At 44.2% G+C, this 13908-nt stretch overlaps 1 protein-coding gene across 1 annotated transcript in view; it reads left to right on the top strand.

The window, feature by feature from the left end:
• The window catches only part of IMPG2 (interphotoreceptor matrix proteoglycan 2), a gene marked incomplete at both ends in the record, with an annotated part of 56286 nt that extends 44631 nt beyond the window's left edge, over positions 1–11655 (top strand). The window contains 7 exons of the mRNA XM_084276867.1: positions 1855–2179; positions 3800–5553; positions 6223–6442; positions 7772–7982; positions 10073–10261; positions 10450–10648; positions 11572–11655. Of these exons, the coding sequence (XP_084132993.1) occupies positions 1855–2179; positions 3800–5553; positions 6223–6442; positions 7772–7982; positions 10073–10261; positions 10450–10648; positions 11572–11655 (2982 nt within the window). The remainder of the gene's footprint in view (positions 1–1854; positions 2180–3799; positions 5554–6222; positions 6443–7771; positions 7983–10072; positions 10262–10449; positions 10649–11571) is intronic.
• Between the last annotated feature and the right edge of the window lie 2253 nt (positions 11656–13908).

Here is a 13908-nt window from a genome sequence, read left to right as displayed (position 1 = left end):
ATGAGATTTTAAAGTAGAGGTAGCTTTGCAAAACCACATTTTAAACCCGTTTTAGGGACTAGTATGTACAAGATGTTAAATTTTTCTAACAATGGACTATGAATAATAATAATAATGTCATCTGTGTCTTCAGTCAAAAAGTCTAATCATGTAAAAGATACTGAGTATATCCAAAAACCAGCTGTGTGCAGCCTGCAGTGCACAGAGAACTTGGGAAGTAACTTCAGATAAATTTAAGAAAATCATAAACACGCTTGACTGGTAAACAAAGTTGAAAGGCTTGGTCAGTTACTTCCACAGCCATCAAACCTCTGTGGCTCAAGTAGATATTGTTAAGTAGAACTGTTGCCTATGAAAAAGAATGTAGCTGTTTTTTTTCTTCGCTGATTCAAGTTGGATTTGTATTATCGTACATACTCATGACATAATGTGGGACTATCATGACTTCACCATCTAATTGCTAGCAGATGGTACTAACTAATCATTAATTCTTTTCTTTGAGTTCTATAGCTGTCTTAAAAAGTCAAGAACAAAATCAAATCCAGTTTTTGAAATACCTACTTTCTTGTAATTTCTTTGAGTTATAACAGGTAGAATGCTCTGGCTTGCTGAATACAACGCCTTTCTGGCAGCAGAAAATGGAAAATCAGGGAGGGGGTTCTGTGTTTGCAGTCATCTGTCATATTTGTAAGCCTTTCAAAAGACATTAGCGAAAACCAGAACTTGCCAATACGATATTAAACTTGTTAATATAATATATCGCACTGCAACAAGAATCTTTGAATAATGCTAGTTGTCATAGGAACATCTATCCACATTCAAATAAATGATGAAGTGCAATCCCTGGCAACTAAGTGCTCACATAAAAAAAGAAATTCATCGAGAAGCTATCACTGGTAGTCCCTATTCATTCTTTGTGGAATTTCTATGTGCAAGTTGTTTCTAATCTTGCACAGTAACTTTTTTACAGCTTTATTTATAGTGGTCAGTTTTGCCAAAGGAGATAATTGCTGGAGCACATGTCCATATGGTATATATACTTTTCAACTGATTGTTAACTTATAAATCAAAAAATGTGAGGAGACTGGGGGGGCATAACAACTGGCTATAAAAATGTGGTCCGTACAGGTACACCAATAATTTAATAAGAGTACCTTAACTGGCTTGTTTCTAACGAGTTCAAAGGCAGCTTGAGCAAAGATGAAAATTTAATTCACCCATGTTTGAACCAGAAGTAAAATTTCCAGTTGGGACGTATTTGGGCTCTTCCCACTAGTCATGCTGGTGAAGTAGAAGGAAGAGATGAGACAGGAAGGGTGAGCTACAGAGGTGGTTAAAATGGTTTTGAACTGTAACACATATTACGGAAACCTGTGGCCGCTGCCCACCTAACCATTAGCAACTGGTTAGTTCTTCATAACATTGCTTCTTGAAATTGGTAGGTTTTCATGCCCCAGGGGAGTTTTTTGTCCATATCAGGCTATTGCACGGCACTGATACGTGTGCCAGTGTCCATGTTGAAGCACTGGTTCCTGAGTGCTAGGCAGTCAGCTTGCTTTTGTAGCCTTGACCAAATAACTTAATCTTCTCACTGTTTTTTCCCCGATATAATTACTTTGCAAGACACCAAGGTAGTAGATTAATACTCAAAGATGACGTGCTATTCAAAGATGTGCTGGGTATTCTAACTAAACCAAACGATGATGTTGGGGGTCTGGGGTAGTAAGTAAACAGTGTGCCAATTTTTTCATGTTTCAAACAATTCACAAACTCACTGTGCATGCTCTTTGTTGCTCGCCACTGCTGCTGGTAGATTTTACTAATGGAAATACTAACAAGGGGTTTATGTTCCAGGACAGCACCTTCTTAGCTGAACGGCCTTCGGCGGATGAATCGACTGTCAGCAACACTTTGCCCTTTGATTTCGTCAAACCAGATTCCACTTCAGATAGTGAACAGTTGAGTGACAATGAAATTTGGCCAAGACCAGAAAATCTAGACTCTGAGGCCAGTTTGGAACCTGAAGTTCCACTCTCCTCAGAGACTGACGTCACTTCTTTGCCTGATGGGCTGAATTTAGAGGATGGGAACCGGACTCCTCATTTGGTCACTGCACCGGTGTCGGACCGTGATTCTATGGACTCTCAGGAGTGGCTCTCAGCCCCCAGTTCTTTAGATGGTAAGCTAATGCTGTTGTCTGAAGCTTAAATTTGGAGGCTGATGCTTCCCAGTACTTGCCAAAGGCATAGTTCACTAAAATGACTTGTTAGAAAAGTCTAAAAAAATTGGATGTTTTTCTCTGATAGCTTTTACCTGTCCTGTGTGCATGTATTCAAGAACAATATGCAAAGGCAAAGTGCTTGTAACTGCTGGTAATGCCTGCTTACCTCTTCAGGAGCCGGCACACCTGTGAAACTTGCTTAATTGCACGGAAGTGTTTTTGTATAGGGCACGTGTTTAGGTGGTGCCATGTAGAGATAACTGGTCTCTGAAGAAGACAGAATAGCCAAAGGACGTGCCGTTCAGTTACAGCTTTTATGGCTTAGTCTGCCACCTTGCCTTGGCCCACATAGTATCTGATGAAAAGTGGGAGAGGTCAGCAGGGGCCCTTCTGGCTTTGGCATGTGAAGATCTGTAGATATTACAGGAAAGATGCTGAACACAGATCTGTGGGCAATAAAAGAGGGGGAATTTGATGCTTTTTATTATAAACAACAACTCTCACAGTTTTCTCCTGGAGAAAATGGCTGCCCACGACTTGAACAGCTGTATGCTTCACTTTGCTGGACAAAAATCTGGCTGGATGGCCAGGCCCAAAGAGTTGTGGTGAATAGAGTTAAATCCAGTTGCTGGCCAGTTACAAGTGGTGTGCCCACCGGGGCCAGTTCAGAAGAACTTTATCAGTAATCTGAATGAGGGGATCGAGTGGGCCCTCAGTAAGCTTGCAGATGACACCAGGTTGTTGATTGGCTCAAGGGAAGGAAGGCTCTACCAAGGGATCTGGATAGGCTGGCTCCGTGAGCAAGGACCAACAGCCAAGTCCTGGGTCCTGCACTTGGATCTCAACAACTCCCTGCAACACTACGGGCTTGGGGAAGAGTGGCTGGAAAGCTGCTCAGTGGAAAAACCTCTGGAGGTGTTGGTCAACAGCTGGCTGAATATGAGTCAGCAGCATGCCTGGGTGGCCAAGAGCAACCTGGCTTGTATCAGAAATAGCATGGCCAGCATGACTATGGAAGCAATTGTCCACCTGTGCTCAGCACTGGTGAGGCCACACCACGAATGCTGTGTTTGGTTTGGGGTCCCTCGCTACAAGAAAGACATTGAGGTGCTGGAGTGCGACCAAAGATGGGCAACAAAGCTGGTGAAGGGTCTAGAGCATGAGTCTTAGGAGAAACACCTGAGGGAAGTGGGGTTTAGTGTCTGGAGAAAGAAGAAGGGTGAGGGGAAGAGACCTTTAAAACTCCTTGAAAGGAGGTTGTAGCTAGGTGAGCATCAGACTCTTCTCCAAGTAACAGGACAAGACGAAATGGCTTTCAGTTGCACCAGGGGAAGTTTAGATTGGATATTAGGAAAAATTTCTTCACCAAAAGGGTCATGAACCACTGGAACAGGCTGCCCAGGGAAGTGGTTGAGTCACCATTCCTGGAGGTATTTAAAAGACTTACAGATGTGGCCTGCAGGGACATGGTTTAGTGGTGGACTGGGCAGTGTTAGGTTCACTATTGGATCGGATGATCTTAAAGGTATTTTCCAACTTAAACAATTCTGTGATTCTAATTGTAAATTTTATTTTTAGTGTCTGAAGATACTGGACTATCTGACGACCTCCTTTTGCCTTCAAGTCCTCTGCCTCACCTTGTGCCTGAAGAACCTCCATCTACAGATGATTATGCAGTTCCTCCTCTGCTTTCTGCACCAACAGTGGCCTCTCCATCAGTCATAGAGACTGATATTAAAGAAATAGTGTCTGCTGAGAAGGAAGAAGTAACTCAGGAGAGTCCTGCAGGCAGTAACATTGCAGACTCTGTGTTGCATGAGTCTGTAGAAGAAAGTAATTTTCCTTTAGAAGTACACCCTATGGAAGATGAAAGTGATACGTATCTTGGAGATAGAATTATATATGATGATGGGTCAGGTTCAGCTCTTGAAGGTTCAGGAAAAGAAATGGAATCAAGTATTTGGCCTTGGGAAGAAGCAACACTGGAACCTGTTTTCTACCCAGGTCCTGATAGCTGGCTTGAAGATGACAATGAGTCTTTGCTAACCAGAACTGAAGATATTCCTGAAGGCATGATCTTAGACTATATTCCTAACACTGGGAATAAATTAGATGATGATCATTCCAAAGATGAGACTGAAGGTATGGACAATGTAACAGAAGACTTCCTTGATGAATCTGAAATATTTGTCTTTCCAGAGACTACAACTCAGCAGGTACCCATGTTACAGACGGAAGAGCCATCATCTGTGGAACCATATACAGAGGCAGAAACATGGGGCACGTATGATTCTTCTGTTAAACCATCTTTGGTTTTGGAGCCTTCAGTGGTCTATACCTTTGTAGATGTGCCAACTGGAGAGGCCCCGGTCTCACTGCAGGATACAGGTCTCTCTGTGGAAAATAATCTCCTTACATCTACAGGGACCGTCAGTACGGAGCAGCCCAAAGACTCCAGTGTAGGTCAGAACGTCATTTCTCAAACAGTTGAACACTGGAATGAAGATGGGACAACAGTAGAAGAACTGTTCCCAGTGGGGGAAACAGATCTACCTGACACTGCTACCATCAGCCACTTGGACACAAGCTCTTCAGAAACTATTCTGACTGCAGATCTTTCCACAGCAAACCCTGATGCTTCCACAGAAGAGCAGCAAACCCTAGGTTCATTGCTGCCAGGCCAAGACACCACTGGATCAGCAGAAAAGAAACCAGCTGATGTCTGGCCTCCTGACAGAGTACTAGAAAACTCGTTAGATCAGGCAGTGCAATCAGCAATGCCCACTGCCACTCAGGTTACAACTGCAGCTCCTTCTGTGATAGATCAGACCACTGTTCCAGAGGGCTTTACTGGGCAGGGTGGTACAGACCACGATGCGCATGTGTCCGTGAGCTTCAGCACTGTTACGAGCTCTTACGTAGCGGTGAGTGCAACAGCAAGCGCTGTTGAGCTCCCGTCCCATCTCCCTCCTGTGGGATCCACAGCATCACCATCTGCAGCGACCTCAACAAAGCTGGGAGATGAAACAACGAGAGTCCTGGATGTTTCAGTAGACCTGGAGCTGGTGAGCACTGTCCACTTTGCTCCTGAGCTGACTGAGGAGGGAAGGAGCATGACTGAAAGCCACGTGGAGCTGACAACTCGTCTCCAGTCCACAGAGATGGCCAGCGTGGCCTGGGCCACACACGAAAACCGCAACAGCACTCCTGTCTCGTCACGAGCTCTGGTCGTGTTTTTCAGCCTTCGGGTGACCAACATGATGTTTTCAGAGGACCTGTTTAATAAAAACTCCCCGGAATACAAAGCGCTGGAGCAGCGATTCTTGGAACTGGTAAGAACCGCTTCTGTGCTGGCTGTCCATTACCAGATGGGCACAGCTTGTTGGTAGGTCATAGTTTATGGTCGCTCTTCTCCAGAGAGCAGCTCACGACTGGTGTTTACAGGTGCTACTTGTGCCCCTCCACGGGAAAATTCTGTCTGGAAAGGGGCTGTGGAATGGTGTCTCTTGTTTGGTTTTTATTTGGTCAGTAGTCTCCCTAAAGAGTAACTTTGTGGTGCTGTGGGCCAGATGCTCTGCTGGTGTCAGACAACACGCCCCACCCCACCTCCTCTGGCCCTTATTTGCTTCCAGAGTGCTCTCCAGCCTGTGGGGAGAAGGAAGTAAATACACTGAGGCTGTGGGGTGGTAACTTTTCTGCAACACACTCAAGCACATGGTAAGAGAGAAGTAGTTCAGGGCAGCAAGCCGCTCCCAAACTGACCCGTGGCTAGCAAAGCCTCACAGGAGCACTACAGCAACAGCTGTCAATTTACCACTCGGGAATTCCCCTCTCTTGACTGAAATGTAGGAGACCATAGAGGGAGATGTGCATGGAGAGGAGGGGGGATGTGCATCAAGGCAGTACTCTGTGAAAGGACGAGTACAGCTGGTGCACAGAGCGAGGGACTTGTATAGAAATTCAAAAGGTTCAGCTTTTCTGTGATGTCCCCTGCATTGCAGCTGGTGCCCTACCTCCAGTCAAATCTGACGGGCTTCCAGAATCTGGAAATCCTCAACTTCAGAAATGGCAGCATCGTGGTGAACAGTCGAATGAAGTTTGCAAAACCCGTGCCTCGGAATGTCACCAACGCTGTGTACATGATCCTGGAAGACTTCTGCAACACTGCGTATCACACCATGAACCTGGCCATCGATAAATACTCCCTGGATGTGGAATCTGGTAAGGATGGCAGGGAACCACGGTTTGCAGCAAGGCATTTAGCACAACATCTACTGTAAGAACTTTTCACAGGCTGGGCTTTAGAAAGACAGGGTTCAACCAACCAAACAAAAATCTGTTAAGGGACTAAAGAGATGAAAATCGAAGTGGGACCCAGACCAAGCAAACTACATGGGTATAGAAGAATCTAAGGACAAAAATGGCTCACTTAATACTCTGCATAATGGCACTGCCCGTTTGCTGTGGAGCAAGGGGGAAGGCTGGGCAGCAGGAACAGCGGTGCCCAGCTCGCTCTCACGCTTTGAGTTTCATGTGTGGTTTGAACTTATTCCATGTGGTTGTTCCCACAGGTGGCAGCCGGTTCAGCTGCCAGGTAGGCATCTGCGTGGGTAACGGCTGCTGCCTCACTCTCGGGGTAAGGTCTTGGTTGCACTAAATCTACGGGCCCTCTTAGTTCACTCTGATACAGGGAGAAAGCCTTTTCCCTGTCCACCTTAGACAGCAGTTTACTGTAGAAGCAACTCAGAAACATTTCCCAGTTTAAGGTTAGAGGAAAACCAACTGTGTTGACCTGCTGGCCAGTGGTGGCTCTTCTTCTGAGGTTGCTTTCTGACAAAGATGGTCTGATTAGCATGACAGATCTTCTGATGCTGTTTACCCATATGCCAACCCTCTTAAACTTGATACAAGTGAGAGATCCCAAACATTACCAGCTTGTGCTCCTTGCAGACAGGGCAAAATATAAAATCACATGATATGTTAGGTTGGAAGGGACCTTTAAAGGTCATCTAGTCCAAGCCCCGGCAGTGAGCAGGGACACCTTTAACTAGATCAGGTTGCTCAGAGCCCCATCAAGCCTGACCTGGAATGTCTCCAGGGATGGGGCACAGGAGGTGCTGTGTGCCCAAAGTCCCCTTTGCCTTCCCTGTCCACTGGTACAGAAGACCTGTGGGCAGGTTTCCTTTAACAAGTACTGGAGAGCAGCTGTGTTTTACTCGTTTGCAAAATACAGTTCCAGCAGACAGAGAACACCGGAGGTACCGCACATTCCAGTAAGAACAACAAGCAAGTATAAAATGTTTTTCAATTGGCTTGATGGGTGGTCTTAGTCACTCCACTGACACACACTGTGCAGGCAGAGGAAAGCTTCCTAGTGTTTGTTCACCTTGGCAGAGCCTTTTGTGACTCAGGAAAGATGCGTGCTGGATTTCTGTGGATTTATGTTATCTAAGAGGTCGTTAGAGGAAACAGCAGCAGCAGGCAGCCAGCGCTGTGCCTCAGCTACGGTTCTCCTCTATGGTTAATATTTTCTCCTTTGTGTACCCTCAGGTGAGCAGGCAGACCCCTGCAAGTTCCAGGCCTGCAATGAGTTCTCCGAATGCTTAGTAAACCGCTGGAGTGGGGAAGCCGAGTGCGTCTGCAATCCCGGCTACCTAAGCATCGACGGGCTGCCCTGCAATAGCATCTGTGACCTGCAACCCAACTTCTGCCTGAACGACGGGAAGTGCGACATAAGCCCCGGGCAAGGGGCCATCTGTAGGTAGGTCATCCCGCTGCTGGAAGTATGTGCTTCCTGTGTGAAAACCTTCTTGTCTCCTCTGCTGTAGGGTTTGATGATAGTTGGGCTAAATTCCCTAAGACGGTCTGTAACAAGTGAGACAGTAACGATTCTCACTCATGTTACGCTGCTGGCCACCGGTCCCGATATTGATGTTTGTCTTCTTATGTATATAGGAAGCAATTTTTTTTTAGTAGAATAGAAACATCAGGAAATGAACTAGGAAAAAATTGTCATAATGGAACATACTGGTTGTTCAACCCACCCACATTGATCTTTGGGGACAGAATTTATCTCCAGAGATTTTCTCAACTAGCAAAGCATTAGTTGATAGTGTCACAAAACATAAGAGAGTTATTTCCAAAGGCACAGTCATGCAGCTTAAATATGTTAACTTTGGTGCTCTTGGTAAAAAAAAAAAAGTCAATCATTGCCCATTAGGAAAGAAGTTTTGTGTGGGACATAAAAGAATCAAGGCACAGGCACCCCGGGTTTTGCTTTTAGAAAGATAAAGATGCATTTGAACAGGTTTTCTCTATTTTAGAGGTAACAGAAGAGACTTACTACAAGATGCAGACAAATCAATGCTCCCTCTGGTGCTACACTTATTTCTTTTCAAGCAATAGCACAAGTCTATTTTTTAAAACAGAACATTCCTATCAATGGAATGCTTACTAAAAAAAGAGTATTTCTACTAGTAGTTATGATCTATGCTACTTCTGGCAATTTTTTTTTATTTTTATTTTTTTTTAAAGCTTACCTAGAATGCCCCTAATGTCAGTCTGAGAGCCCAAGCTGTTAACAGGAGAAATAGAATTGTTTGTAAAGTTACCAAAATGGGTGCTATCACAGGTGCAGTATATATTTTATCATCTGTTACAGTGTTAATTAGGACTGGGTAAGTGTCTGAACTCAAGCATGCTCCACCCAGTCTTTATTAAACACTTTTTGACAAACTTAAAGCACTGATTACTACTTTCAGAACCTCTTTCAGATATTTGTGTAAGAAGACTTAATTTACTGATGTTTCTTATGAACAAGGTTCATTACTGTGAATGCTCAAAACACCTTACAATTCCTTGAGGTTTTTATAGCAAAAACTCCCAAACACATGAAACGCAAATACATTGTTTTTACTGGTACACTTACAGTCACTATCAACATAAGAGATGTTGCGTTCAAAACCGCAGCGAGGCAGAAATACTGAATGCTGGTCTGGGAAACCACTTCCAAGGCACATCTTGAGCATACCCTTCTTTCTAGTCCTTTATTTTATGTATCTATTTAACCACTGTGGAGCTCACTACAGTAGAAGGAGATGCTGCTTGTTCAAGACACCTCATTTGTGTGTACATTACAAGGTGATTAAGACAACTGCTTTCCACTTTTACATTGTTAGGTATGTCACATGCAAGGCTCAGTCAAGATGTAACTTTTTACTTACTCTAGACACCTTCTAGTTTTAATACGTCACAGGATACCCTAAATCACCCCCCCACCACCACCTCCCCCACCCCCCCGGCTTTTTCCATCACAAATGCATTATCCTTTTACTGTTGTACCTCTCTTCACTCAATTCAGTGACTGGGGCTGTTCTGCCTGCAGAAGAGAAGGCCCTGGGGAGACCTTACTGAGGCCTTTCGGTACTTAAAGGGGGCTTATAAGAAAGATGGGGACAAGAGGTAATGGTTTTAAATTGTAAAGAGGGTAGAGTCAGACTAGAGAAGGGAAGAATTTTTTGACAGTGAGGATGGTGAGACACTGGAACAGGCTGCCCAAAGAGGTGCCAGTAAATGCCCCATCCCTGGGGGTCAGGTTGGAGGGGGAGCCTGATGTAGTTAAGATGTCCCTGCTCATTGCAGGGGGAGGTGGTGGACCTTTCAAGGTTCCCTCCAACCCAAATCGTTCTGTGATTCTATACCAGAAAAGGCTGTTAATAATAATGGAAGAAAGTTGGTGCTCAAACATGCAAACCTGTTTATTGAGGTGGCTTAATTGAGGGCATGTCCTGACTGTTTATATTAACCAAATCTTCTGCTGGTCTTTAATTTCCCCATGTTTCTTTGCCTCAGATGTCGCGTGGGAGAGAACTGGTGGTACCGAGGGGAGCACTGTGAAGAGTACGTGTCCGAGCCCCTGGTTGTAGGTATTGCAATTGCTTCTGTGGCAGGATTCCTTCTTGTGGCATCTGCTGTCATCTTCTTCTTGGCCAGGACCCTTCGAGACCAGTACACAAAGAGTGACACCGAGGACTCACAGGGGTAAGTGACACCATCTAATGTTTTAAGACACATCTGGAACAATTAAGGATAATTCTGTCATAAGTCTTGTATCACACAACTGAAAAGCAATAGGACGTACAGGTGCCTCCAACTGCCAGGCTTCCTTAATCTATCTGCTGCCCTTCCAGGCTGCAGAGAAGCTCACAGTTTGTTTATTGCTCCCCCAGGCAGGGTGACAGCCTCTCATCCATTGAGAACGCAGTTAAATACAACCCCATGTATGAAAGTGATACGACTGGCTACAGCCATTATTACCGGAGATACCCTCAGCTAACGTCCTACAGTTCTACCAGTGCAGAGACATCCACAGACTACAGCAGTGAAGAGATCAGGCACATTTATGAAAACAGTGAGCTTACTAAGGAGGTAAATGACCTTGTTTTCACAGCGGCATGGAAAAGATCATGTGAACAATAAGCTTATTCCGCACTTGTAACCTGAGAGGTGGGACCAACCTTTCCCTGGTGTCTGTGCTCTAGATACCCAAGTTGCACTATGGCTGCTGCAACTATACAAGATGAGCGAGGAAGGACTTTTTTCCTTTCTTGCTGTTAGGTAGAGAGAAAGGCACAGGGGTGTGTTCTGACCTGTATTGCATTTCACATGATAAAGGAGCTGACTGCTAAAGTAATTCCATGGGAGCTGGGGAGGTTTTGGTGCTGTACTGCTTGACCCAGCCTTTAGCTCTGGAATGCCAGCTACCTTCTGTAAGAGTAGTTATGCAGTGAAACCCTGATGCATGCTGGCCTTTTACAGGTTTGTGCTTTTTTTTTTTCTCCCCTATGTTTAGATCTTTCTATAACCTGCAGGTTAGCTCACATCTTTCTCCTTTCTTCCTGTATATGCAGTATCTGGGGTTTACTCTAAAAGGCTAAAGAGAGAAGGGATTTACATCCAGGAAGTAACCACGGATCCTTAAGCAACTGAGAGGTGTGAATTCAGTGTGAGAAGTGTGAATTCAGCCTGCAGCTGGGCTTGTAGGCAAAGTGTTTGTGAGAGAGAGAGTTTTGTTAAAGATGCTACGCTTTGTCCAAACCCTGGGTCTGATCTAAAAGCAAAGTATTACTCCATTCCAATGAACTGCTTCACTTCAAAAAAAAAAAAAAAGAAAGAAAAGGCACTAAAGAAGAAATTTAGCATGGGAGTGCCAAATTTCAAACTATACTCCTTGAAACAGCAAAACACAGGAGTTTAATTAAAAAACCCTAACCCAAACCAATGGACACCAGTTATTTCAATGGTATTCTAATTTCTGTTCTGTACTTACAGTTGTATTTCTTGTATTCTAGGAAATTCAGGATAGAATTCGAATTATAGAGCTCTACGCTAAAGACCGTCAGTTTGCAGAGTTCGTTAGGCAGCACCAAATGTGAGTGAAATGTCTTCCCTGGATAACTCCTTTGATGTTTTCTCATGCAGCCTTGGCTACACTACTGTGCTTTTCACATAAAGGGCCTAGAACTTCAGGGCCACTGGAGGTTAGGGGTTCCAATATTATTTCTGAAGAGGCTCAAGCCCTTTAAAGCACTTGAAATAAGCCCTGCCAAAAGTAGGCAGCCCCAGCAGGTACGTTAACAGCGAAGAAGAGGAATCCTATAGCAGGTGTCAGAGGAGCACTGACATCGATTTAGGTCCTTGAAAGCACAGACAAAAGAACTTAAGTCTTCCTAGTGTACTTACTATTGCATAGTGTTCCATTTGAAATTGAAAGTTTAAAAGCATGTTTGTTTACCTGGAGTGCTCAAGACCTGGCAGCTAACCAAAACCCAGCAGATCATTGGTACAATCCCGTCTGGTGTGGCGAGCACATACCCTCAGAGGAAGCTTACAATTCTAGTCAATCAACCAGGCTGAGCTGCATGCTTTGATGAGAGCTAACCATGAAAAAGGCCATCAAGGAATTGATGACAAGCATACATGTTCTTAGGGCCTGTGCTGTCTCTGTAGCAAGCAGCAAATGACAGGTGCCTGTGTTACTTTGAAAGACGCAGTAACACAATTCCTTGGGATCCTAATAAAAATTATCTACAGTAGCACAAATCCTGTGTTCCAAGGTCATCAACTACAGTTTTTTGTTTTTAATTGAAAGTAACAGCAGCTCACTGTTTTCCATGTCAGTTGTTCATTTTTCATCTTGAAAAGGACCAGCATGTAAATGTTCCACAGCTGGAAAGCAGTAAGGGCTGCCTCATAATAGCCTCGAATCCCGTGTTTGAAGGAGACTAACTTAATCATTGCTTCTCTGTTTTTCATTCCAGGAAGCTGCTTTAAGAAAAAAAAAAAAAAAAAAAAAAGAAAAAGAAATCAGTAGAACGCACGTGGGAGATAAAGACTACCTTGTTGCCATAGCAATGGGCTCAGATGTAACTGCAAAGTTACTTATAGTCTTAACATTGCATGGATGGATACAGGTGTTTTCTAAATGAATGGCTAAAACGTACAGATGTCTGCTTATCTCAATTACTTCTGGCTTTGATGTGTAAAGTGACATTTTTAAGAGGTGATCAGAAGTGGCAGAGGTTATGGGAGTTCATTTTTCTTTAACTCTGAAACAGACAGTGGAAGCTTCTGTATCGAGGCAAAAAGTCTCCTCTGGTGAGTGAAGATTCATGCCCAACCAAAATAAAATGCACGTTTAAAAGCCCCACCTGGCATTTGGCCCCTCACTGGAGACCGCTGTAGTGATTTCACCGGTGTAAAGCACTAGTGGAAGGAAGTACGTGGTTTGCTCAGGCATGATTTGTAGGGGAGAACAGTTGTGCTAGAATGACGTTAGTTTAGAGCGTTCCCATTATAAGCACAAACGCAACATCCCTGGAAAAAGATGCTCTTTTGTACAGATGCCGACCTACATTTTGTCACCTGCCATCAGCAAAGCAGAGAGCAGCACCGAGCCTGTGGCCTCCTAAAGACTCTTGCCAGCCATCAGCCTCCTCACCCTGCCTGCCGCTGCCCCAGTCAGGGGGGCAACATTTCTGCAGTGCAGCACCCTGTTTTTGAAGCCCCCCGGGGCTCAGCTCTCCAGCTGTTCCTGACCGACACATCAGCTGGGGCACAGAAGGGCTTTGATCATACACGTATGTTCTGTGAAGCTTAAGTGACTAACATTGACTTTTTTTTGTATGTAGGCAATTTGTTGGGTATTTTATAAGCTAATACATATTATTCGTTGTGTATTTCCCTACCAGCGTATTTTTATAATGGGTTTAGTTGTTGAAATAGAGAGATGAATAGTTTAACGATGAAATACTACCGTGGGGTTTGTGCCCGTGCTTTTTAAAAACATATTTAGTGTTTACTCAGTGTTGAATTCAGCCAACCAATCTTTGAATTTTCTTTATTGAACTCGGCAATAGCCTGCCATGAGCTCTGTTTCAAGATCAGGCTGTGGTATTTAAGTGAATGCATATTTGGGATGGCAGCGATTTCCTATGGAGAGGGGGAAAAAATGAGATTATTTTTGGCTTAGTGGAAGTCACAGTACAATTCCTTAAACAGAAGTCATCAGCCTGAAACATTTTAAAATAGCTGGATTGAGAGTGGGACCTCCTAGGTACAGAAATGGAGTTTTAGCTTAAAGTTAGGAAGAGAGTTGTGACTCATGCTAAGGTGTGTGGGATCCCTGG

Source organism: Gallinula chloropus (genome assembly GCF_964237585.1).
Source record: "Gallinula chloropus genome assembly, chromosome: 1".
Lineage (NCBI taxonomy): Eukaryota > Metazoa > Chordata > Aves > Gruiformes > Rallidae > Gallinula > Gallinula chloropus.
The sequence above is the reverse complement of the archived record's forward strand: the minus strand, read 5'-3'. Positions and strand labels throughout refer to the sequence as shown.